Source organism: Amblyraja radiata, chromosome 3, assembly GCF_010909765.2.
Source record: "Amblyraja radiata isolate CabotCenter1 chromosome 3, sAmbRad1.1.pri, whole genome shotgun sequence".
Classification (NCBI taxonomy): Eukaryota; Metazoa; Chordata; class Chondrichthyes; order Rajiformes; family Rajidae; genus Amblyraja; species Amblyraja radiata.
In genome coordinates, this window is record NC_045958.1 from 102,084,696 (window position 1) to 102,108,170 (window position 23,475).

Consider the following 23,475-nt stretch of genomic DNA (forward strand, 5'->3'; position numbering starts at 1 on the left):
TTCCACCTACATTCACAGCTGGATCCTGTACAATAACTTAATATGTGTTGGAACTGCAGATGTTGGTTTAACCGAAGATCGACACAAAATGCTGGAGTTATTCAGTGGGACAGGCAGCATCTCTGGAGAGAAGGAATGGGTGACGTTTCAGGTCGAGACCCTTCTTCAGACTGAGTTACTGCAGCATTTTGTGTCTGTCAATAATTTCATATTTTCTCCTCTTTTCAAATGCTCTTTAAGTAGCCTAGCATTCATCCTGAACCTGGATGTGTGAGGGGCAGCAGGGGGTAGGGGACGAGGTGAAAGGTCAAAGTGGGTTCAGCAACTAGGTCGGCAACAAGCTGGCAATTGGTTGGTAAGTGAGGCAGCTACTCCATTGGTCATCAGACCATAAGACATGGGAGAAGAATTAGGCCATTCGGCCCATCGAGTCTGCTCTGCTATTCAATCATGGCTGATCGATCATTCCAGTTCAACCCTATACTCCTGCCTTCTCCCCGTAACCATTGACACCTGTACTAATCATGAATCTATCTATCTCCTCTTTAAAAATATCTAATGACGGCCTCCACTGCCGTCTGCGGCAATGAATTCCACAGATTCACCACCCTCTGGATAAAGAAATTCCTCCTCATCTCTATTCTAAAGATACGTCCTTTTATTCTGAGGCTGTGCCCTCTGGTCCCAGATTCTCCCACTGGTGGACACCCCCTCTCCACATCCACTCTATCCAGGCCTTTCACTAGTCAGTAAGTTCCAATGAGATCCTCCCCTCATCCTCTACACCCCGCGAGTACTGACCCAGAGCCTTCAAACGCTTCTCATTGTTATCCGTGAAGGTCAGTAAAGGGTCAGGGAAAGATCAGTGAACTAGGCCACGGTGGCAGCACGGTGGCACAGCACAGGTGTTGCTTCCTTCGGGCACCAGAGACACGGGTTCCATCCTGACTACGGGTGTTGTCCCTATGGAGTTTATACGTTCTCCCCATGACCACATGGGGTTTCTTTGGGTGCTAGAAGTTTCCTCGCACACTCCAAAGACGTACTGGTTTGTAGGTTAATTAGCTTCTGTAAATCGCCCCTCGTGTGTAGAATGCAAAACTGGACAACAAAGGATTAGTGTACGGGTGATCATTGGTCAGCACGGACTCAGTGGGCCGAAGGGTCTGTTTCCACAGAGTATCTCAAAGGTTCAGAGGTCAGTTTATTGTCACGTGTACCAATTAAGGTACAGTGAAACTCGAATTACCATACAGCCATACTAAACACAAGCAACAAGACACACAACTACTTAAAAGTTAGCATAAACATCCACCACCGTGGATTCCCCACATTCCTCACTGTGATAGAAGGCAATAAAGTTCAGTTGGTCCTGGTGCGTAGAATGCAAGACTGAATAACATGGAACTAGTGTCCGGGTGATCATAAGATCATAAGTTTAAGAAAGAATTGCAGATGCTGAAATAAGATCGAAGATAGACAAAAATGCTGGAGAAACACAGCGGGAGAGGCAGCATCTATGAAGCGAAGGAATAGGCGATGTTTTGGGTCTCTGAAGAAGGGTCTCGATCTGAAACGTCCCCTATTCCTTCTCTCCATAGATGCTGCCTCACCCGCTGAGTTTCTGCAGCATTTTTGTCTACATAAGGTCATGTGATAGGAGCAGAATTAGGCCATTCGGCTCATGAAATCTACTCTGCCATTCAATCAAGGCTGATCTATCTCTCCTAACCCCATTCTCCTGCCTTCTCCCCATAACCTCTGACACCCGTACTGATCAATCATCTATCCATCTCTGCCTTAAAAATATGCAATGACTTGGCCTCCACAGCCTTCTGTGGCAATGAGATTAACTACCCTCTGACTAAAGTTCCTCCTCACCGCCTTTCTAAAAGAGCGCCCTTTAATTCTGAGGCTACGACCTCTGGTCCTAGACTCTCCCACCAGTGGAAACATCCTTTCCACATCCACACCATCTATGCCCTTCATTATTCTGTAAGTTTCAATGAGGTTCCTCCTCAACCTTCTTCTTCTTCTTGCGTATGGCGTGCACAGCCTATCGTTGTAGGACGACTTGTTCTATTTGATCTTATTTGATTGTGCACGCCGGGTTGATTGCATTCGTCGAAATCGGGCCGGCCACGTGAAGGTTGCAATTTTCTACCCACCTCAACCTTCTAAATTCCAGCGAGAAGAGGCCCAGTGCTGTCAAACGCTCATCATATACTGACCCACTCATTCCTGCATTCATTGTTGTAAACCTCCTCTGGACCCTCTGCAGAGCCAGCACACCCTTCATCATATATGGGGCCCAAATTTGCTCACGGTACTCCAAATGTGGCCTGACCAGCGCCTTATAGAGCATCAGCGTTACATCTCCAAAAGATCTCATCAATTCAACTCCATTGCAAAAAATGCCGAGCATGGAATTATCCACACAGACTTTTAGTTACTGTTGTATTTAAGGCAGAAAATGAAAGACTTTTAGATATTAAGGGATTTAAGAGGTTTAGTATTGGAAAGTGGTGCCGAGGTTAAATAAAATAGCAGGCAAGTTGAAATTGTTCAGGTTAAACTCTGATTGTTCCCTTAACCACCACAGTGAGATGATTTTTCTCATAATCTGTGGGTGGCACGGTGGCGCAGCGGTAGAGTTGCTGTCTCACAGCGCCAGAGACCCGGGCTCGATCCTGACTACGGGTGGTGTCTGTACGGAGTTTGTACGTTCTCCCCGTGGCCTGCGTGGGTTTTCCCCGGGAGCTCACGTTTCCGCCCACACTCCAAGGACGTACAGGTTTGTAAGTTAATTGACTTCGGTAAAATTGTAAATTGTCCTTAGCGTGTGTAGAATAGCGCTAATGTGCGGGGATCGCTGGTCAGCGCGGAGTCAGAGGGCCGTGCTGTATCTCTAAACTATACTAAACAACCAACCAACCAACAGGTTACTATAGTGAATCGGGCACCCAGTCTGAACAAAGTTCCCGACCCGAAATGTCACCTGCCCATTCTCTCCAGAGATACTGCCTGATCTGCTGAATTCCCGCAGGACGTCATGTTTCACTCAATATTCCAGCGTCTGCAATAAAACAAGGGTGACACAGCGGCGCAGTAGTAGAGCTGCTGCCTCACAGCGCCAGAGACCCGGGTTTAATCCTGACCCTGGGAGCAGTGAGTGCGGAGTTACTACGTTCTCCCTGTGACCTGCTTGGGTTTTTTCCGGGTACTACGGTTTCCATCCACATTCCAAATGTGCAGGTTTGTAGGTCAATTGACCTCTGTAAATTGTCCCTAGTCTGTCGGCATAGAACTAGTGTGAGGTTGATCGATGATTAGAATGGACTCGGTAGGCCGAAGGGCCCGTTTCCACATTATATCACTAAACTGCAGTTCTTCGTCTCCCCCATTCGGAAGTCGTGAGCAAGTTTTGATTTTCGTTTTGGCGGCAATTCCCAAATTGTTGTTAAAATAGGAAATCCAGGTACATGGGGATTGTTGCTGTGAATGGGTGGACAGAGATGGGGGGGAGGGTGTTGGCAAGCGGTTCAGAGGAGTTGGTGAAAGGGATGCGCAGGGATGTCACAGGGGCAGAAGTAGCCCATTCGGCCCATCGAGTCTACTCCAGCATTGAATCACGGCTGATCTATCTTTCCTTCTCAACCCCATTCTCCTGCCTTCTCCCCATAACTTTTGACACCTTTACTAATCAAGAATCTGTCAATATCCGCCTTAAAAATAACCAATGACTTGGCCCCCACAGCCGTCTGTGGCGATGAATTCCACAGATTCGCCACCCTCTGGCTCAAGACATTCCCCCTCATCTCTTTTCTAAAGGTGCGTCCTTTTATTCGGAGGCTGTGGCCTCTGGTCCTAGACTCACCCACTAGGAAACATCCTGTCCGCATCCACTCTATTAGTGACGGGGGCAAAGGAAGAGAGAGCAGGGAAGAAGCAAGGAGACAAACAGAGTCATTATGCTCAGGTATCAGTGAGCCAGGTGAACAGAAGAGCAAAGGGATTAGCATTGGAGAAAAAACAAATGATGTGCAGAAAGGAACTGCACATGCTGGCTTATACTGAAGATAGACACAAAATGCTGGAGTAGCTCAGTGGGTCAGGCATCATCTCTGGAGAAAAAGAATAGGTGATGCTTTGGGTTGGAACCCTTCTTCAGACTAAAAGTAGAGGTGGGGGGGGGGCAGGAATAGGGGGGGGGGGGCGGAGGAAGTAAACTGGAGGTGAGAAAAGGCCAGAGCAAATCAGGGCTGACAACAGGTGACCTTAGGAAGGGCAGTCTGCACCCTAGCGGCATAAACATTGAATTCACCAATTCCCAGTAGCCCTTGCTGTCTCCTCCCCTTCTTAGCTCTTCCTCAGCCCTCAGGCTCCTCCTCATCCTTTTTCCTTTCTTCTCCCCACCCCACATCAGTCTGAAGAAGGGTTTTGGCCCGAAACGTTGCCTATTTCCTTCGCTCCATAGATGCTGCTGCACCCGCTGAGTTTCTCCAGCACCTTTGTCTACCTTAGGAAGGGTGGAGTCTATAGTGGCCCATGTTAGTTGTGGAAGGCGTGATAACTGGACGGATATATGACCAGTGGAACTGGTGGGGCGACTAGGGTGGGGGGCGAGGGGGGGGGGGGGGCGATGGGGGGGAGAGGAGGGAGTGCTGGAGTTACTTGAAATCAGCATTCATACCACTGCTGCAGTAAGCTGCCAAGTAAGCTGCCCAAGCATAAATAAAGGTGCGTGTGACAAATTATAGAGTCTGCAGAGTTTAAATAGGTCTGGGCAGGATCGAAAGCAGATTTTAATTTTGATTAAATTTTGAAGTGAGCTGGGACTGAGATCAAACATCAACCACGACGACGTGAAACAGACAAGAGAATTGAGCAACCCGTTCCTGCTTATTTTTCTCACGTTTCAGATAAAGTGGTGGCCTTTAAAGAGCTCTTTAGATCGGGATATGGATATGCAGGGATTGAGGGGAATTAGGAAGGAACCACGGATGCATGGTTTAAACTCTTAAATTAAACTTAAATTAAGTCCTAGCCTGCTCAACCTCTTCCTTCAAGTCTAATTTTATACCAAAATCATGTTAGCATCTTAACTTGGCCATAAAGCCCCATTGGCCTGTGGGTGGCATGGGTCAGAGATGCAGGGGTCGACCCGGCCAGGTGATGTGTCAATGTCCGCCACCGCTGCTCTGCCTCTCCGCACCACTGTAAGCCACGTCCATCTTATTAACAAGTGCAGCTTCTTTAGCCAGAGGATGGTGAATCTATGGTCTTTAGCCAAATAGTGGCGTGTCTGTGGTCTTTAACCAGAGATAGACACAAAAAGCTGGAGTAACCCAGCAGGACAGGCAGCACCTCTGGAGAGAAGGAATGGATGACGTTTCAGGGCACGAGCCTTCTTCAGACTAGTCAGGGAAAAGGGAAACGAGAGATAAAGACGATGATATAGAGAGATAAAGATTAACGAATTATAGATATGCAAAAAGTAACAATGATAAAGGAAATTATAAATCACATGCGTGCAGATTAGATTAGTTTATCTTGTCATCGTGTTTGGTGCGGGCACTGTGGGCCAAAGGGGCTGTTCCCATGCTGTACTGATCCATGTTCCCATATTCTATATCTGCATGAAGGAAAACACAAGTTATGGCTTGAGCCATTTTCAGGCAAGCTGGACACAGTGAAAACGAGTAATCATAGTTTAGCTTTGTTTAGAGATATAGCATTGAAACAGGCCCATTCGGCCCACTGAGTCCACGTCGATCAGCAACCACCTCTATGCTAGTTCTACTACACATTAGGGACAATGTACAGAAGCCACTAACCCTAAAAGCCTTGGAATGTGGGAAGATTCCAGAACACCTGGAGAAAACCCACCTGGTCACGAGGAGAATGTACAAATTAAGTACAGACAGCACCCGAGGTCAGGATCGAACCCGGGTCTCTGGTGCTCTAAGGCAGCAACTGTACTGCTCGCCAGAGTGGAATAGAAGGTTGTAGCAGAGTAAGAGACCATTTGGCCCATCGTGTCTGTACAAGCCCTACGCACTCATTTCAACCACTTCTGTTACTTTGCAATTCTCCCCACCACTATATATTTATCCATTTTCTTCTTGAAGGCCACAATCAAACCTGATTCCACCATGTCTGCAACTACTGTGTAAAAAGATTCTTTGTCTTCATTCCCTTATTGAGAGATGTAATGCTGAGGCTCTATAAGGCGCAGGTCAGGCCGCATTTGTAGTATGATACTCTGTCAAGACCCTGCACCAGATCTCCCCTCACCCTGCTCCTCTCTGTAGAAAACAATCGCAGCTGTCCTTAATCTATCCTTGTAAACGTAATTCCTCATCTCAGGAACCATTCTTGTCAATCTTTTATTGACTTCTTTAAAGCCTACACATCCTCTTTGTAATGAGGTGAGCAGGAATGATCACATCAGACCAGTGGAGGCCATACCTGTATTTCATGAAAGTTAAGCATGAATTTAGTTTACATTAGAGATACAGTGCAGAAACAGGCCCTTCGGCCCACCGACCAGTGATTCCTGCATATTATCACTATCCTACGCACACAAGGGACAACTTACACTTATACCAAGCCAATTAACCTGCAAACCAATTAACACCATCTGACACACACTAGGAACAATTTACACATACACTAAACCACTTAACCTCAAACCACATACCTGTACGTCTTTGGAGTGTGGGAGGAAACGAAAGATCTCGGAATAAACCTACATAAAGTCACAGGGAGAATGTACAAACTCTGTACAGACAGCACCCATGGTCGGGATCGAACCCGGGTCTCCGGTGCTGCAAGCGCTATAAGGCAGCAATTCTAACGCTGCGCCGACTCTAGACACCGTGCTGTACTAGAGTCTATCTTTATTGATAAAACTCGGTCATTTACACCTTATAAACTGCCTTCTCAACCTACCGTGTCACGTCCAATGATATCCGCCCATATCTATCTTCAGATCACGCTACCGATTCATCCCTTTTAAACCGGAAATCTTTAGTTCATATCACCTCCCCTCATTATTCCTCACAAAGCTCATCTGACATGTGTTTGCCCATTCTACCGGCCTGTTGATGTCCTGTTGCAATTTATCACTGTCCTTGGCATGTTGATTAATCGATTGGAAACAGGCCCTTCCACCCACTGAGCCCGCACCGACAATGATACACTGCCACGAGTTCCGTCATTCACAAAAAGGTGGAAGTGGTAAAGGGCCTGTCCCACTTTCACGACTTCATTCAAAACCTCAGCCGAGTTTAAAGGACCTAAAAATAAATCAAGATCGTGGTAATCTACGAACTCCTACGACCTTCCACGACCATGTTCACCAACTCCTACAAACTCCTATGAGTATGTCTACGAATATTTCAATGCCCTACTTATGAGTAAAAAGTTGCACTTTCTTTCATCCCGACCATTTTTTTTACTCGTGGACATTTTTTATTGGGCTGGAAAAAACGTCCCGACTTGCCTGATGCCACGAGTACCTACGGCTGGCATAACGAGCCGCTACGATATATCTATGAACTATGACCTCCTACGAACTCGTTACGAACATTCTGCGAGTTTAAATCAAGGGGAAGATGCGGGAGAATTCGTGAATTATCTCGTGAAAGTGGGACAGGCCCTTTACTTGCACTGCAAGGTTTGGTCATTAACGGAGATCGAAAATACAATGTCCCCAATACTGATCCCTGGAGAATGACACTATTATGGAGATTCACGTGTCGTGTGAACACTCCGTTTATCAATTAACCGATACAGACCCGCCACGCATTAAGTTAATATTTAACTACTACTGTGCCGTCGCTCGTGAGCACACACACGAGTTAAACTCCAACCGCTGACCTTCAAATTCCAACCGCCAATCCTTCGAATTCCACGCGCCTAACGGCCCACCCCCCTGACCCCGTGATTAGTTGGAGTGGATCATGCCCGGTCCACGCGAGAGTTCGAGCCCGACCAACGAAGGTTCGATACCAAAATGGCTCAGTCCGCCACACTATACACATTCCTTTCATCCAAAGAACACACATTCACCACAACCCCATGTTCTCTGCCACTTGGCCAACAGTTTATCAAAGTTCTTTTCACACGTCAACATTGCAGATATTCCTGCTATTGGCATCTTATTAAAAACCTTGTGGAAGTCCATTTACATCACATTGACCGTATTATCCTCATCATCTCTATGTAATCAAAAGAGTCTATCAGAATTGCTATCTATCAAATGCAATTTTCCTTTCATAAATCTGTGCTGTCGTGCCATAAATAATCTATGTCGCTCCAAGTGACTATTAGTTAATTTAGTTCCCTTCATTGTCATGTGTACCGAGGTACAATGAAAATCTTTTTGTTGCTTGCTTTCCAGTCAGCGGAAAGACAATACAAGATTACATTCGAACCATCCACAGTGTACTGACACATGATAAAGAGAATAACAGGTTTAGTGCAAAATAAAGTCCAGTAATGTCCAGTTAAAGATAGTCTGAGGGTCTTCAGTGAGGTAGATAGTAGCTCAGGACCGCTCTCTAGTTGTTGGTCTTGACCCAGATCAGTTAGTAAAAACTTTCCTGACACTGAGGTTAAATAGACTGGCCTGAAGTCACCAGACTTATTCCCCCTCTGTTGGTCAAGGGAGTAACATTTGTCACTCTCCAAATTGGATAATTTCCAATTTGATCAAAGCACAGGACAAATCAGAGGACAGTGCCCAAAGTAAAATAAGCCAAAATCAGACAGCATACAAATGACTTACAAAATCTGAAAGTCAGTTTCTTTGTTGAACTAAATTAAGGTGCATGTTGCAATCAAAAGCGCTTGAACAATTGGTTGGGAAGAAAGCCAAACTGTAAATTTTAAATTCTTATTTAGAACATTTTAAATCTTATTTGATATTTAAATCTCAGTGACAGACACAAAGTACTGGAGTAACTAAGTGGGCCTGGAAGCATCTCAGGACAACATGAATAGGTGATGTTTCGGGTCGAGACCCTTCCTCAGACTCAACAAATTTATTTTAGGCAGGGAATGGCGATAGTGATTCTGACTTACAGTTTCAGTTTAGTTTATTGTCACGTGCACTGAGGTACAGTGAAAAGCTTTTTATTGCGTGCTAACCAGACAGGGGAAAGACAGTACATGATTACAATCGATCCATTTACAGTATGTAGTTAAAGTAGGAAATGTTTAGTTTAAGAAGGAACTGCAGATGCTGGAAAATCGAAGGTAGACAAAAATACTGGAGAAACTCAGCGGGTGAGACAGCATCTATGGAGCGAAGGAAATAGGCAACGTTTCGGGTCGAGACCCTTCTTCAGACTTACTGACTGATGTTTAGTTTAGTTTAGTTTAGTTTAATTTAGTTTAGGGATACGGCGCGGAAACAGGCCCTTTCAGCCCACCGGGTCCGCGCCGACCAGCGATCCCCGCATATTAACACTATCCTACACCCACTAGGGCCAATTCTTACATTTACCAAGCCAATTAACCTACATACCTGTGCGTCTTTGGAGTGTGGGAGGAAACCGAAGACCTCGGAGAAAACCCACGCAGGTCACGGGGAGAACCTACAAACTCCGTACACACAACACCCGTAGTCGGGATCGAACACGCTGCAAGGCAGCAACTCTACCGCTGCGCCGCCGTGCAGCCCTGTTGCTGTAGGAATGCAGATTGAAGAGTGTGGAGCGATTGTAATGTGAGATGTGGATCTGCCTCTGTGGCCAGCACGCAAATAGTCGCCTGTGTTGGGCGCTATCTTGGAAGCAGATTTATGTTAAACTTTCCTTACGTAAGTGTTGATGAAACGTACTCCTTTGATAAATCAGGGTGTGCTTGCAGTGAAAAATCTGCCTCAATAGTTTTAACCACATTTCAGGTTTATGTGTCTGCTTTCAGCTTGGTGGCGACCAAGGAAATAGAAGGTTCTAGAACTCATACAGTAACAATGTCTCCGTCTGACTTCCTGGACAAACTGATGGGAAGGACTTCAGGATATGATGCAAGGATCAGACCCAACTTTAAAGGTAATTTACAACATAATGGTATAAAAACCAGAAATCCTATACCTAAAAAAGATAAAGACCCAGAAGAACCAGGTTCATATAGAGCTATAGCACTTTTAAATACAGATCAGAAAATTCTAGCAAAGACTCTAGCGAGAAGATTGAGTAAATATTTTAGTAAATTAATAAACCCAGATCAAACGGGGTTCATACCTAAAAGATACACATTTAATAATCTGAGACGCTTGTTTAATATAATGTATTCACATAAAATAGAAGATGAAGATGTATCAATTGTTTCTCTGGATGCAGAGAAAGCATTTGATCAAGTAGAATGGCACTATTTGTATAAAGTACTGCAAAAATTTAACATGGGAGAGAATTTCATTTTATGGGAAAAATTATTATATGACAAGCCGACGGCAAGAATACTAACCAATAATATGTTATCTTCAAAATTCCAATTATCAAGGGGCAATAGACAGGGATGTGCGCTATCACCCCTGCTATTTTCCCTTGTGATAGGGCCCTTAGTAGAAAGTATAAGAACTCATCCGAATATTGGGGAATACAATACCAAAGATTCAAATAATAAAGTCTCACTTTACGCAGATGATATACTTTTATACATCACAAAATCGCAAACTAGTTTACCAAATTTATTATACTTAATAGAGGAATTCGGATCTTTATCAGGTTATAGAATAAACTGGAATAAAAGTGAAATTATGATGTTAAAACCTCAAGAATCGACACATTTATTAAAATTTCCCTTTAAAATTGCAACAGAAATTTTTAACTACGTGGGTATCCAAATTACTAGAAAATATAAATCATTATTTAATTCTAATTTCATGTCGTTATTAACTAAATTGAATGCGCAGATTAAATTGTGGAAAACATTGCCGTTGTCCTTAATAGGCAGAATCAACGCTATAAAAATGTGTTTTTTAACACAAATATTATACCTATTCCAATCAATACCATTATACATACCAAAAAACTTCTTTAAAAATCTAGACTCTAATATTACAAATTTCATTTGGGACTATAAATCACATAGAATCCAAATAAAACATTTGTGTAAACCAAAAGACGCTGGGGGACTTTCACTCCCGAACTTTTTGTACTACTACTGGGCAGTGCATATGAAAAATATAATCTATTGGTTGGACAGTTCTGCCCAACAGTCACAATGGATAAAAATTGAGAAAGAGGACTGTTCTCCTTTTAATATAGGAGCGACCCTGTTCTCCCCGATAATAATGAATAACACAATATACAAGAAGAACCCAATCATCCATAATACAATACGAATTTGGAAATAGAAGAAACAAATAAAATTAACTTTAAAATTAAGAAATCTATCACTTTTAACTCCATTAGTTAATAATCCAGCATTTAAACTATCTTTCGCTGATAAAACATATAACCAATGGGAAAAACTGGGAATTAAACGGATCGGTGATATGTACGAAATGGGAAACTTGTTATCAATTCAACAATTACAATCAAATTACAAGCTGAAAAATAACCAATACTTTAAATATCTTCAGATCCGTGACTTCCTGAAAACTAATATATAAGGATACCAAACTTTAACTCTAGACTCATTGGAAGAAGCAATGAACAATAAGGATGAATCAAGGAAATTAATATCATATTTATACAATAGTATCTTAAATATAGAATTACCACAGACAGAGGCACTTAGAGAAGAATGGGAACGAGAATTATTGATAAACATCCTGAAAGAAATTTGGGAAAAACACTTGATATATATACATAAATGTTCGATTAATGCAAGACATAATTTAATTCAATTTAAAATTCTACACAGATTATATTATTCGAAAACTAGATTGCACAAATTCTACCCAAATACTTCCCCCATTTGTGATAAATGTTTATTTCAGGATGCCACTATAACACACTCTTTTGTTTCTTGTATAAAATTACACAAATTTTGGAGCGAAATCTTTGAAATTTTCACAAAATTACTTAAGATAAAACTTGATCCTAACACTGAATTGATTATATTTGGATTAATGGAAGACGAGAATAAATTGAATATGTTTCAAAAATCATTTCTTAATTATGGTTTAATAACGGCAAAAAAACTTATACTGACATTTTGGAAAAATAAATCGATACCAACGCTTAAGATGTAGATTTCAAACATGTTGGAAACCCTACATCTTGAATAAATACGATTCCTCCTAACAGACAAAGTAGACCAATTCCAAAGGATTTGGTCTCCATTTGTCGACTTCTTGGAAGCATATGGTGCAATACAAACGTAGAAAAGATCCGTTTCAGGACTGGGTGAATGGTGGTCAACAATAACAAATAGCTATCTCTCCTTTATTCTTCTGCTTTCTACCTCTGCTTCTTTTCTCTTCATTTTCTTTCTTCTCTCATTTTCCTTTTCTCACTTTCTGATATCACACACATTTCTATTTCTTTTCAATTCTTTCTCTGTCTCCTTTTTATTGTTAAAATAAAAATAATAAGAAGCTGTACATGAATTGTAACATGCCAATATATACTAGGTACCTATGGTACCATACTATTGTACTTCTAATTTAAAAAAAAAACAAAAAAAAACAGAAATGCTGGAAATACTCAGGAGGTCAGGCAGCATGTGGGGAAGGGCAGAGGGGTGGAGAGAGAAAGAGAGAGTAATGGGCCTAGCCCACTAAGGCGACTTTTTAGGCGACGACAGGAGACTATGCGGTCGCCACATGGTTGCCACATGGTTGCCGGTGGTCGCCGGGGTGTCGCCTGTATGGTTGTGAGTAGTGTCCTCAGTCGCCCAAATAGGCATAGCGTCTTTCTGGTCGCCAAAAAAATTTCCAACATGTTCCAATTTTTCAGTGACAGTGGCGACCTTGGCTTTGACGCCAAATGAGCGTAGCTTGACGTAGGTGCTGTCATAGGTTGTCGGCAGGTTAATGTAGGCAGTCGCCGGGATGTCGTAGGCAGTCACCAGGATGTCATCAGTTGTCAACAGGTGACGTAGGTTGTCGCCGGTGCTGACCGGTGAATTTCAATATCGTATTCAGGCGGCAGTCACCTAAAACATTGCCTAAAGGGCCTGTCCCACTTGGGCGACCTAATTGGTGAGTTTAGAAGAGTTCAGGAGAGTTTGAAAAAATGTCATGTTGAAGACCTCCTTCGACTATGTAGAAGACCTCCTTCGACCTCCTTCGACTATGTTGAAGACTAGCTTCAAATAGCTATGCCTAGCTATGACTAACTTCGGGAAAATTGGACACCGAATAGTGGAGAGTGAAGACGACCTCCTTCGATCTCCTGCGACCTCCCTTCGACTATGATGAAGACTATCTACGACTACCTTCGACTACCGTCGATTACCTTCGACTAACATGCCGACCTACTACGGCCTACTACGACCTACTACGACTAAACCTACGAGTAAACAAAGTATCGATTTTTTCCATGGTGACCTTTTTTTACTCGCGGGCATTTTTTAACATATTGAAAAAACCGCGGGAACTACTTTCGAGCATGAGGGAGAGTTATGAAGACCTCCTTCGACCTTGTGTTGACCATGCTGCGAGTATGAGTCGAGGGCAAATTCGCCAGAACTCGCAGATTAGGTCGCCCAAGTGAGACAGGCCCATTAGCCCAAGTGAGACAGGCCGGCATGGACTTACCATCACCCCTGGAGGGGAGCTTCGACCGCCGGCCCTGCAGTCTACGGTGCTTCTGGCTGCGGCGGAGACTTTAAATCTCGACCGCCGGCCTGCGGCCTACAACAACTTAAAGCCGCGGTCTCCGGTGAGGAAGAGACGATCCTGGACTGACTCTGGACTCTGGTCCTGTCCACGGGGGGGAAATGGAGGAGGACTGGCCAAATTTTGTGCCTTCCACCACAGTGATGAATGCTGTGGTGGATGTTTGTGTTACATTTTTATTGTGGTTGTGTGTTCTTTATTATTGTATCGCTGCTGACAACCCAAATTCCACCAGCCTGGCTGTGTGGTCATTAAAATACAATACAAATACAATACAATTAGTCCAGTCGCCGGTTTTTCGGCGACCTGCTATGGCTATGACAGTCACCGGCAGTTGCCGAAAAAATCGCCTAAGTGGACAGATCCATTAATGTGTTAATGTGTTGGACTGAACTGCAGATGCTGGTTTAAACTAAAGATAGACACAAAATGCTGGAATTATTCAGAGGGACAGGCAGCATGGCTGGAGAGAAGGAATGGGTGACGTTTCGGGTCGAGACCCTTCTTCAGACCCTTCTTTATGAATGTGTCAATGACCTTTTATCTCAATTGGGAAAGATTAGAGATTAAAATGTCAAGAGATAGTGAGATGGGAAATAGAGGGTTATGTGAACAAAGGCGTACGACGGAAAGTTATGTGAAGGTGAAAGTGGGAGGCAATGGGTCAAAAGAGAGCTTCCGTCTAAACTTTCACCGTAAAATATGCATAGTTTCAGACAAAAGAAATAGAACAAATAAATATGAAACAAAAGCTTTTAAGGTGAGAGAGGAGAGATTTAAGAGAGACCTCCGGGGCAACCTGAGATACTGGATACAATTCTGATTTTTAAAGGATGTTTGGACAAATATATGAATAGGAAGGGTTTAGAGGGATATTAGCCAAATGCGGGCAAACGGGAGCAGTCCAATATCCCAACTTGGTCGGCATGGACATAGAGTAATAGAGCAATAGATGCGTACAGCATGGAAACAGGCCCTGCAACCCAACTTGCCCACACCAACCAACGTGTCCCATCTACACTAGCCCCACCTGCCTATGTTTGGCCCATATCCCTCAAATCCACGTACGTGTCTAAATGTTTCATAAACATGGTGATGGTACCTGCCTCAACTATCTCTTCCAGCAGCTCATTCCGCACACCGACCACCCTTTGTGTAAAAAATGTTGCCCCTCGGGTTCCTATTAAATCTCCCCCCTCCTCACCTTAAACCTATGCCCTCTGGTTCTCAATTCCCCTACTCTGGGTATAATGACTCTGTGCCTCTACCCCATCTATTCCTCTCATGATCGTACACCGGATGACATGTGGGCCAAAGGGCCTGTTTCCATGTTGTTCTGCTGAGGAATAAACTCAGCGTTGGGTCTGTGAGGCCTCTCCGTAGATGTCTGCGCATTTCTAGAAGCTACAACATTGGGCTTTGTGCTAAAGAAAAGGTTTTTAGGAAGTGCATTGGAATTACAGTAACTTTGCTGATTAATTTCACCAACAGTATTGTGACAGAGTTCATATCAAAGATTCAGTAGTGGAAATGAATGTGCTTGAATGTACATAGCCAGTAGGTGAAATTTTTGACAATCCCACTAATGTGCTTGTTATTTGTCTGCTTGCTACTTCTTCTGGAAAGGCTCAATCCTTTATATTTCCTTACATCGTAGAAGGAAGCCATTTGGCCCATCAAATTTATGACAAGAAATAGAGCAATCATTTTTTTTTACCTTTTGCCCCGTAAACAATTCGTCCTACAATTCCCCCCCAGATTCTATCAAACGCAGTGGCTAATTAACCTACCAATCTGCATACCTTTGGAAAGTGGAGTGCCCAGAGGAAACACGTACATCACAGGGCGGCACAGTGGCGCAGCGGTAGAGCAGCCTACGAGCGCTGTCTGTACGGAGTTTGTACGTTCTCTGACTGCATGGGTTTCCACTGGGTGCTTCTAAAGATGTGCAGATTTGCAAGGCAAGGCAAGGCAAGGCAAGGCAAGTTTATTTGTATAGCACCTTTCAACAACAAGGTAATTCAAAGAGCTTTACATAAAACATTATAAGCATTGGAAAGAAACACATATGAAATGACATTTAGATGTAAAACGATTATTAGATTATTCAGATCAAATAATTACTAAATTAAAAGCAATCAAATAAAATATTTAAAATTGAATAAAACCAGGAATAGAAGTTACAGTGCAATATAGGTAATTAATAAATTGTATTGTTTACTGAAAGGCAGCGGCAAACAGAAAAGTCTTCAGTCTAGATTTAAAAGAGCTGAGAGTTGCAGCAGACCTGCAGTTTTCTGGGAGTTTGTTCCAGATATGTGGTACATAAAAACTAAATGCTGCCTCTCCATGTTTAGTTCTGACTCTGGGGACACAGAGCAGACCTATCCCAGACGATCTGAGAGGTCTGGGTGGTTTGTAGCTAAGCAGAAGATCAGAAATATATTTTGGCCCTAAACCATTCAGTGCTTCGTAAACCAACAGTAGTATTTTGAAATCAATTCTTTGACAGACAGGAAGCCAGTGTAAAGACCTCAGAACTGGAGTAATGTGATCTACTTTTTTGGTCTTAGTGAGGACTCGAGCAGCAGCGTTCTGAATTAACTGCAGCTGTCTGATCGACTTTTTAGGGAGACCTGTAAAGACACTGTTACAGTAGTCGAGCCTGCTGAAGATAAATGCATGGACAAGTTTTTCCAAATCCTGCTGAGACATAAGTCCTTTAATCCTTGATATATTCTTTAGGTGATAGTAGGCTGACTTTATGACTGTTTTTATGTGGCTGTTGAAGTTCAGGTCTGAGTCCATGACTACTCCTAAGTTTCTGGCTTGGTTTGTTGTTTTTAGCATTACCATTTGAAGCTGGGTGCTAACTTTTAATCGTTCTTCCTTGGCTACAAAAACAATTATTTCAGTTTTTTCTTTGTTTAATTGGAGAAAATTCTGGTTCATCCAATCGTTGATTTGCTCAATGCATCTACTCAGTGCTTGTATTGGACTAAAGTCTCCTGGTGATATTGTTATGTAGATTTGTGTGTCGTCTGCGTAACTATGGTAACATATTTTGATGTTTTTCATGATCTGAGCCATTGGAAGCATGTAGATGTTAAACAGAAGAGGCCCCAGAATGGAGCCCTGGGGAACTCCACATGTAATTTTTGCACGCTCAGATGTGTAATTACCTATAGACACAAAGTAGTCCCTGTCCTTCAAGTAGGATTCAAACCATTTTAATGCTGTGCCCGAAAGTCCCAACCAGTTTTCCAGACGGTCTAGTAATATGTTGTGATCGACTGTGTCGAATGCAGCACTGAGATCTAGTAATACTAAGACTGAAATTTTGCCATTGTCTGTGTTTAAGTGAATGTCATTGAAGACCTTAACAAGAGCCGTCTCGGTGCTGTGGTGTGGTCTAAATCCTGACTGGAAGACATCAAAACAGCTGTTCATTAACATGAAATTGTTCAGCTGCTTAAAAACAGCTTTTTCAATGATTTTACTGAGAAATGGGAGGTTTGATATTGGTCTATAATTGTCCAGTAGTGAAGTGTCCAAGTTTTTCTTTTTTAAGAGAGGCTTGATAACAGCAGTTTTCAGGGCCTGTGGGAAGACACCTGAGAGAAGGGACGTGTTTACAATCTGTAGAAGGTCTGAGGTCATGCAGATTGATACACCTTTGAAAAGGCCTGTTGGTAGAATATCGAGGCAGCAGGAGGAGGATTTCAAATGTTGTATAGTGTCCTCCAAGGTATTATGGTTAATAACATAAAATTGTGTCATGGTATTTGAATTGATTATAGGTGGACACATGGACAACACATGTCCTGCACCTGATGTGGAGGCACTGGCTGCTTGCCTAATTTTCTGAATTTTGTCGGTGAAGAAGGAGGCAAATTCATTACAGGCCCTTGTGGAAAGCAGTTCAGGGGCTACTGACACAGGAGGGTTTGTTAGCCTGTCGACAGTAGTAAACGAGGCCCGTGCATTATTATTGTTTTTGGCAATGATGTCAGAGAAGAAGGATTGCCTTGCATTTCTCAGTTCCAAGTTGTAGATTCGAAGTCTTTCTTTATAAATGTAATAGTGAACCTGGAGATTTGTTTTCCGCCACCTACGTTCAGCTTTACGACACTCTCTTTTTTCAATTTTTACCAACGTGGCTTTTCTCCATGGAGACTTATTTTTGCCAGGGACCACTTTCACCTTAGTGGGTGCAATGGCATCAATAATATTTGTAATTTTCACATTGAAATTATCGACAAGCTCATTTACTGAGACCCAAGGGAGAGTGGGCGTGGAGGAGAAAGCCTGAATAAATGTTCCACAGGTGTTTTCTGCTATGTACCGTTTTGTGATTAACTTTTCTTTGAACATTAGTCTGCACAGAGATAGCACTCTCAAAGAAAACACATGAATGATCAGAGAGGGCAGCATCAATCACAACAACCTTAGAAATGCTAACACCCTTGGACATGACTAAGTCCAGAGTGTGACCTTTGTTGTGTGTGGGCTCCGTCACATGCTGATTCAGTCCATAATTATCAATGACACAATACAATTCTTTAGTCCCTTTGTCATGGAGTTTGTCAACATGAATGTTAAAATCACCAACAATAACTACACAGTCAAAGTCAATACAGATTGTAGACAGTAGTTCAGAAAATTCGTCAAAAAAGGCTGCACAGTATTTAGGTGGCCTGTAGACATTTAGGAACATAACTCGGGAAGAAGAGTTCAACTTAACAGCCACATATTCAAAGGAGGCAAAGTTTCCATAAGATATCTGCTTGCATTGGAGGGAATCATTAAACAGAACAGCCACTCCTCCTCCTTTCTTATGCACTCTGGCCTCACTTATAAAACTGAAGTTGGGAGGAGTTGATTCAATAAGAACAGCAGCACTGTTGTTTTGATCTAACCAGGTTTCAGTTAAGAACAGACAATCAAGATCGTGCCTGATAATAAAATCATTGATTAAAAATGTTTTTCCTGCCAAAGACCTGACATTTAATAAAGCTAGGTTTAGTGTGTTAAAATCATTATCTGCTGACTGTGGCTGATGAGGAATGGGTGCTAAATTCGATAAATTAGCAGAATAAGTTGAGTGCATCTTGTTTTGCTTTTTTCGTTTACTTATTAAGACTGGAACTGAGCAAGCTACCAGCGTGTTGGGCCCCGACTTATCCTGGAAAAAGTCATGAGTGCAATCTGTCCTGTAGCCTGAGCCCAGCACATATCGGTTAGAGCTTGCTGTATTTTGTACACAAGTAACGGAATGTGCTGTACTGTTATCAGGCTGTGGAGACAGAGGATGATTCTGCCCTCCTTGCAAAGGTGGGGGTGGTGCAGGTCGTTCCTTTGGCGATTTTGCCAGAACTCGATGAGGACTTAGAGCCAATGGTGGGAGAGGGGGCAGTGGGGCATTTGAGGGACGGAACCTGGGAGTAGGGCTGGGTGTGAATTTGGTTCCAGCAGTGACCAGCTGTTTCATATGGTCAGTGAACTCCAAGAGAGGGGAAGAGGGGGAAAGGGTGGGTATAGAGAAGGGTGACCAGGATGGGGTTTGGGGAGTGGAGGGAGGTGAATTTGTTGGTAGGGTGGGAGGTGGGGACTCTTCCTCTCTGCGCTGATGTCTGTCATGGCCAAAGCTCTCTTCAGGCGGGGGCTGAACAGGTTCTCTTTCAGGGAGTTTTGTTTTGGCGTCTTCATGTTTTGATTCCTCCTGTCTCCTGTTCTTGGCAGAGGGAACAGATGGGTGACGCAGGAGATAAAATAGGTTTGAAATGAAAAGTTGTATTCCCAGCCTGTTTAGGCATAGTCCATCTGCTTTAAAAAGATGTCTGCGATCCCAGAAAAAGTTAAAATTGTCAGTAAAAGTAACTGAAAGGAGGGCACATGCAGTTGAAAGCCATGTGTTAAGACTCAAAAGTCTTGAAGATTTCTCGACTCCTTTTCCGACCGGCGGCAGTGGCCCACTGATGGACACTTCAATGTTCAGACAGCTGACTGTGTTTAGCAGATCAATAAAGTCTTGCTTCAGTACTTCAGACTGCTGTTTCGCAACATCATTTGACCCTATGTGCAATATGATGTATTTCACCGTTGGGTGCTCAGTCACGATATCTATGATTTTTTCTCTCATGTCAGTTACCATGTCCTTGGGGAAGCATAAAACTTTGGTGTTCTTACTGCAAAAGCTTCTCATATCTTTAACAGCAGAGTCACCCACAATGAGAGTTGCAAGTTAATTGGCATCTGTAAATGGTTTATAGGATAGAACTGGTGTACGGCATTGTGCTCAGTTTTGGGCACCGGGTTATAGGAAAGATGTTGTCTAGCTGCAAGGGGTGCTGAGAAGATTTTTGAAGATGTGGGCAGGAGTCGAAGATCTGAGTTATAGGGAGGTTAAGCAGGCTTAGACTCCATTTCCTGGAATGCAGGAGGATGAAAGGTGATCTTATAGAGGTGTACAAAATTGTGCGAGGAATAGATTGGGTAAATGCACAGAATCTCTTACCCAGAATAGGCGAATCAAGAACCAGAGGACATAAGTTTAAGGTGTGGAACCTGAGAGGTAACTTTTTTACATAAAGGGTGGCGGGTATATGCAACGAGCTGCCAGAGGAGGTATTTGAGGCAGAGACTATTGCAAAGTCAAGGTCGAAAGTCAAAGTCAATTTTAGTCGTCACATCCACCCGAAGGTGCAGTGAAATGAATTTGCCAGCAGCGATACACTTAAAAAGAACACACAATACACAATAAGATTTAACACAATCATCCACCACAGTATTCTTCACTGTGGTGGAAGGCAACAAAGTTCAGCCAGTCCTCCTCCCTTGTTCACCCGTGGTCGGGGCCATGAATGGTCGAACACACTCCGCGGCTTGGAGTACCTGAATCGTCATTTTCCTACGATTCCTACGTTATTGCAATGTTTAAGAAACATTTAAACAGGTACGTGGATAGGACAGGTTTAGAAGGATATGGGCCAAATGCAGACAGATGGGACTAGTGTAAATGGGACATGTTGGTCAGTCTGCTTCCATGCTGTATAACTCTATGACTCTATCTATGACTCCATAACTTCCTCTACGAGTGTACATGGGGTGGGGGTATACAAGTGGGAAATCAGGAGAGCAACAGGAAGGCATAAGATGGATCTGGCAGTCAAGGTAAAAAATCAATAGAGATTCTATAGGCATATTAAGCGCAAAAGGATGGGCAGAGAGAGATTAGGAGAGAAGGACGTCGGACAGATCAGCATGGCCATTTCAGTGTGGAGTGCATAAAATTTTTAATGAATGGTTCTCATCAGTTTTTACTGCAGAGATCATGGAAGCTAAGGTAATGAGGAAAATCAGTTATGGTGTTTGGACTGAAGATAGACACAAAAAGCTGGAGTAACTTAGCAGGTCAGACTGCATCTCTGAAGAAAAGGAATAGGTGATGTTTCGGGTCGAGACCCTTCTTCTGAAGAAGGATCTCAACTCGAAACGTCACCTATTCCTTTTCTCCAGAGATGCTATCTGACCCGCTGAGTCGCTCCAGCTTTTTGTGCCTATCTCCGGTTTAAACCAGCATCTGCAGTTATTTCCTACATATGATGTCTGGACCATATACAAATTACCAAAGGGGAGGTGTTGGTGGTCTTAAAGCACATTAAGGTGGTTTCATCTCCAGGGCATGGCCAAGTGCATCCTTGGACCTTGTGGGAAACTAGAGTTGAAATTGAAGAGGACGGCCGAGTGGGCGGCATGGTGGCGCAGCGGTAGAGTTGCTGCCTTTCAGCGCCAGAGACACGGGTTCGATCCTGACTACAGGTGCTGTCTGTACGGAGGTTGGGAGAGTCCAGAACCAGGGGCCACAGTTTATGAATAAGGGGTAATCCATTTAGAACGGAGACGAGGAAACACTTTTTCTCACAGAGAGTTGTGAATCTGTGGAATTCTCTGCCTCAGAGGAGGCCGGTTCTCTGGATACTTTAAAGAGAGAGCTAGATAGGGCTCTTAAAGATAGTGGAGTCAGGGGATATGGGGAGAAGGCAGGAACGGGGTACTGATTGTGGATGATCAGCCTATGATCACATTGAATGGTGGTGCAGGCTCGAAGGGCCGAATTGCGTACTCCTGCACCTATTGTCTATTGTCTAATGTCTATTGTAATGGGTCATCTCCTTGAATCACAATGAATGGCGGTGCTAGCTCGAAGGGCTGAATGGCCTCCTCCTGCACATATTTTCTATGTTTCTATGTTTCTACTGAATCATACCATCTATCCCACACGGTACCACAGCAGTTTAGAGAGATTTAGAGATACAGCGCGGAAAAAGGCCGTTCGGCCCACTGGGTCCACACCGACCAGCTATCCCCGCACATTAACACTATCCTACACACTCTAGGGACAATTTTTACACTCATCAAGCCAATTAACCAACAAACTTGTACGTCTTTGGAGTGTGGGAGGAAACCGAAGATCTCGGAGAAAATCCACGCGGTCACAGGGTGAATGTAAAAACTCCGTACAGACAGCACCCGTAGTCGGGATCGAACCCGGGTCTCCGGCGCTACTTTCACTGTAAGGCAGCAACTCTACCGCTGCGCCACCATGTCCGCACATTCCGAGGTGCCACCTTTTGGAGGACATGAAACCGAGGCACCACCTCTTCTCTCAAATAGATTTAAAAGAACTTATTCCCAGTGTTCACACCCTCATTTACCTCAATTTTCTTTTAGTCTGATGTCAGTTTTGTGGTTTGAGGCATTCTATTTTTCTTGGCATCTTTGTCATAGGGTAGTGGGTGTATAGAATGAGCTGTCAGATAAGGTAGTTGAAGCTGGAACCATCCCAACATTTAAGAAACAGTTAGACAGGTACAGGTTTGGAGGGATATGGACCAAACACAGTCGAGTGGGACTAGTGTAGCTGGGACATGTTGGCCAGTGTGGGCAAGTTGGGCCGAAGGGCCTGTTTCCACACTGTATCACTTCATGACTATGACTCTAGAGTCATACAGCATCCTTTCCTCATGCCGACCAAGATGTCCCATCTACGCTAGTCCCACCTCGCCACGTTTGGCCCATATCCCTCTAAACCTTTCCTATTCATGTACCTGTCCAAGTATCTTTGTCATAGTACGTGCCTCAACTACCTCCTCTGGCAGCTCGTTCCATAAACTCACCGCCCTCTGTGTGGAAAAAATTGCCCCTCAGGTTCCTGTTAAATCTTTCCCCTCTCACCTTGCACCTATGTCCTCTGGTTCTTGATTCACCTATTCTGGGTAAAAAGCCTATTTAGCGTTCCCCTCATGATTCTCCTCAGACTCCAAAGGTATCAAAGTATCAAAGGTATTTTATTGGTCACATTCACATACACCGAGGTGTAATGAAGTGAAATGCTTTTTGCCATTTCCTCCACCAAGGATCTTGCTCTACAGTGGTTAAGGCCCTGCATTGATAACTAACTTAAGTTTTAAAAGAAGACACAAAGTGCTGAAGTAACTCAGTGGGTCAGGTAGCATCTCAGGAGAACATGGATACGTTGAAGGATGTAGGAAGGAACTGCAGATGCTGGTTTAATCTGAATTTAAACACAAAATGCTGGAGTAACTCAGTAGGACAGGCAGCATCTCTGTAGAGAAGGAATAGGTGATGTTTCTGGTCGAGACCTTTCT

At 43.5% G+C, this 23,475-nt stretch overlaps 1 protein-coding gene across 1 annotated transcript in view; it reads left to right on the forward strand.

Annotated features, from left to right (window-relative positions):
- The first annotated feature begins 9,945 nt into the window (after nt 1-9,945).
- Nucleotides 9,946-23,475, forward strand: part of LOC116971342 (glycine receptor subunit alpha-3-like) — a 144,517-nt gene continuing 130,987 nt past the window's right edge. Inside the window, 1 exon segment of the mRNA XM_033018450.1 lies at nt 9,946-10,064. Coding sequence (XP_032874341.1) covers nt 9,986-10,064 — 79 coding nt within the window. The 5' untranslated portion in view covers nt 9,946-9,985.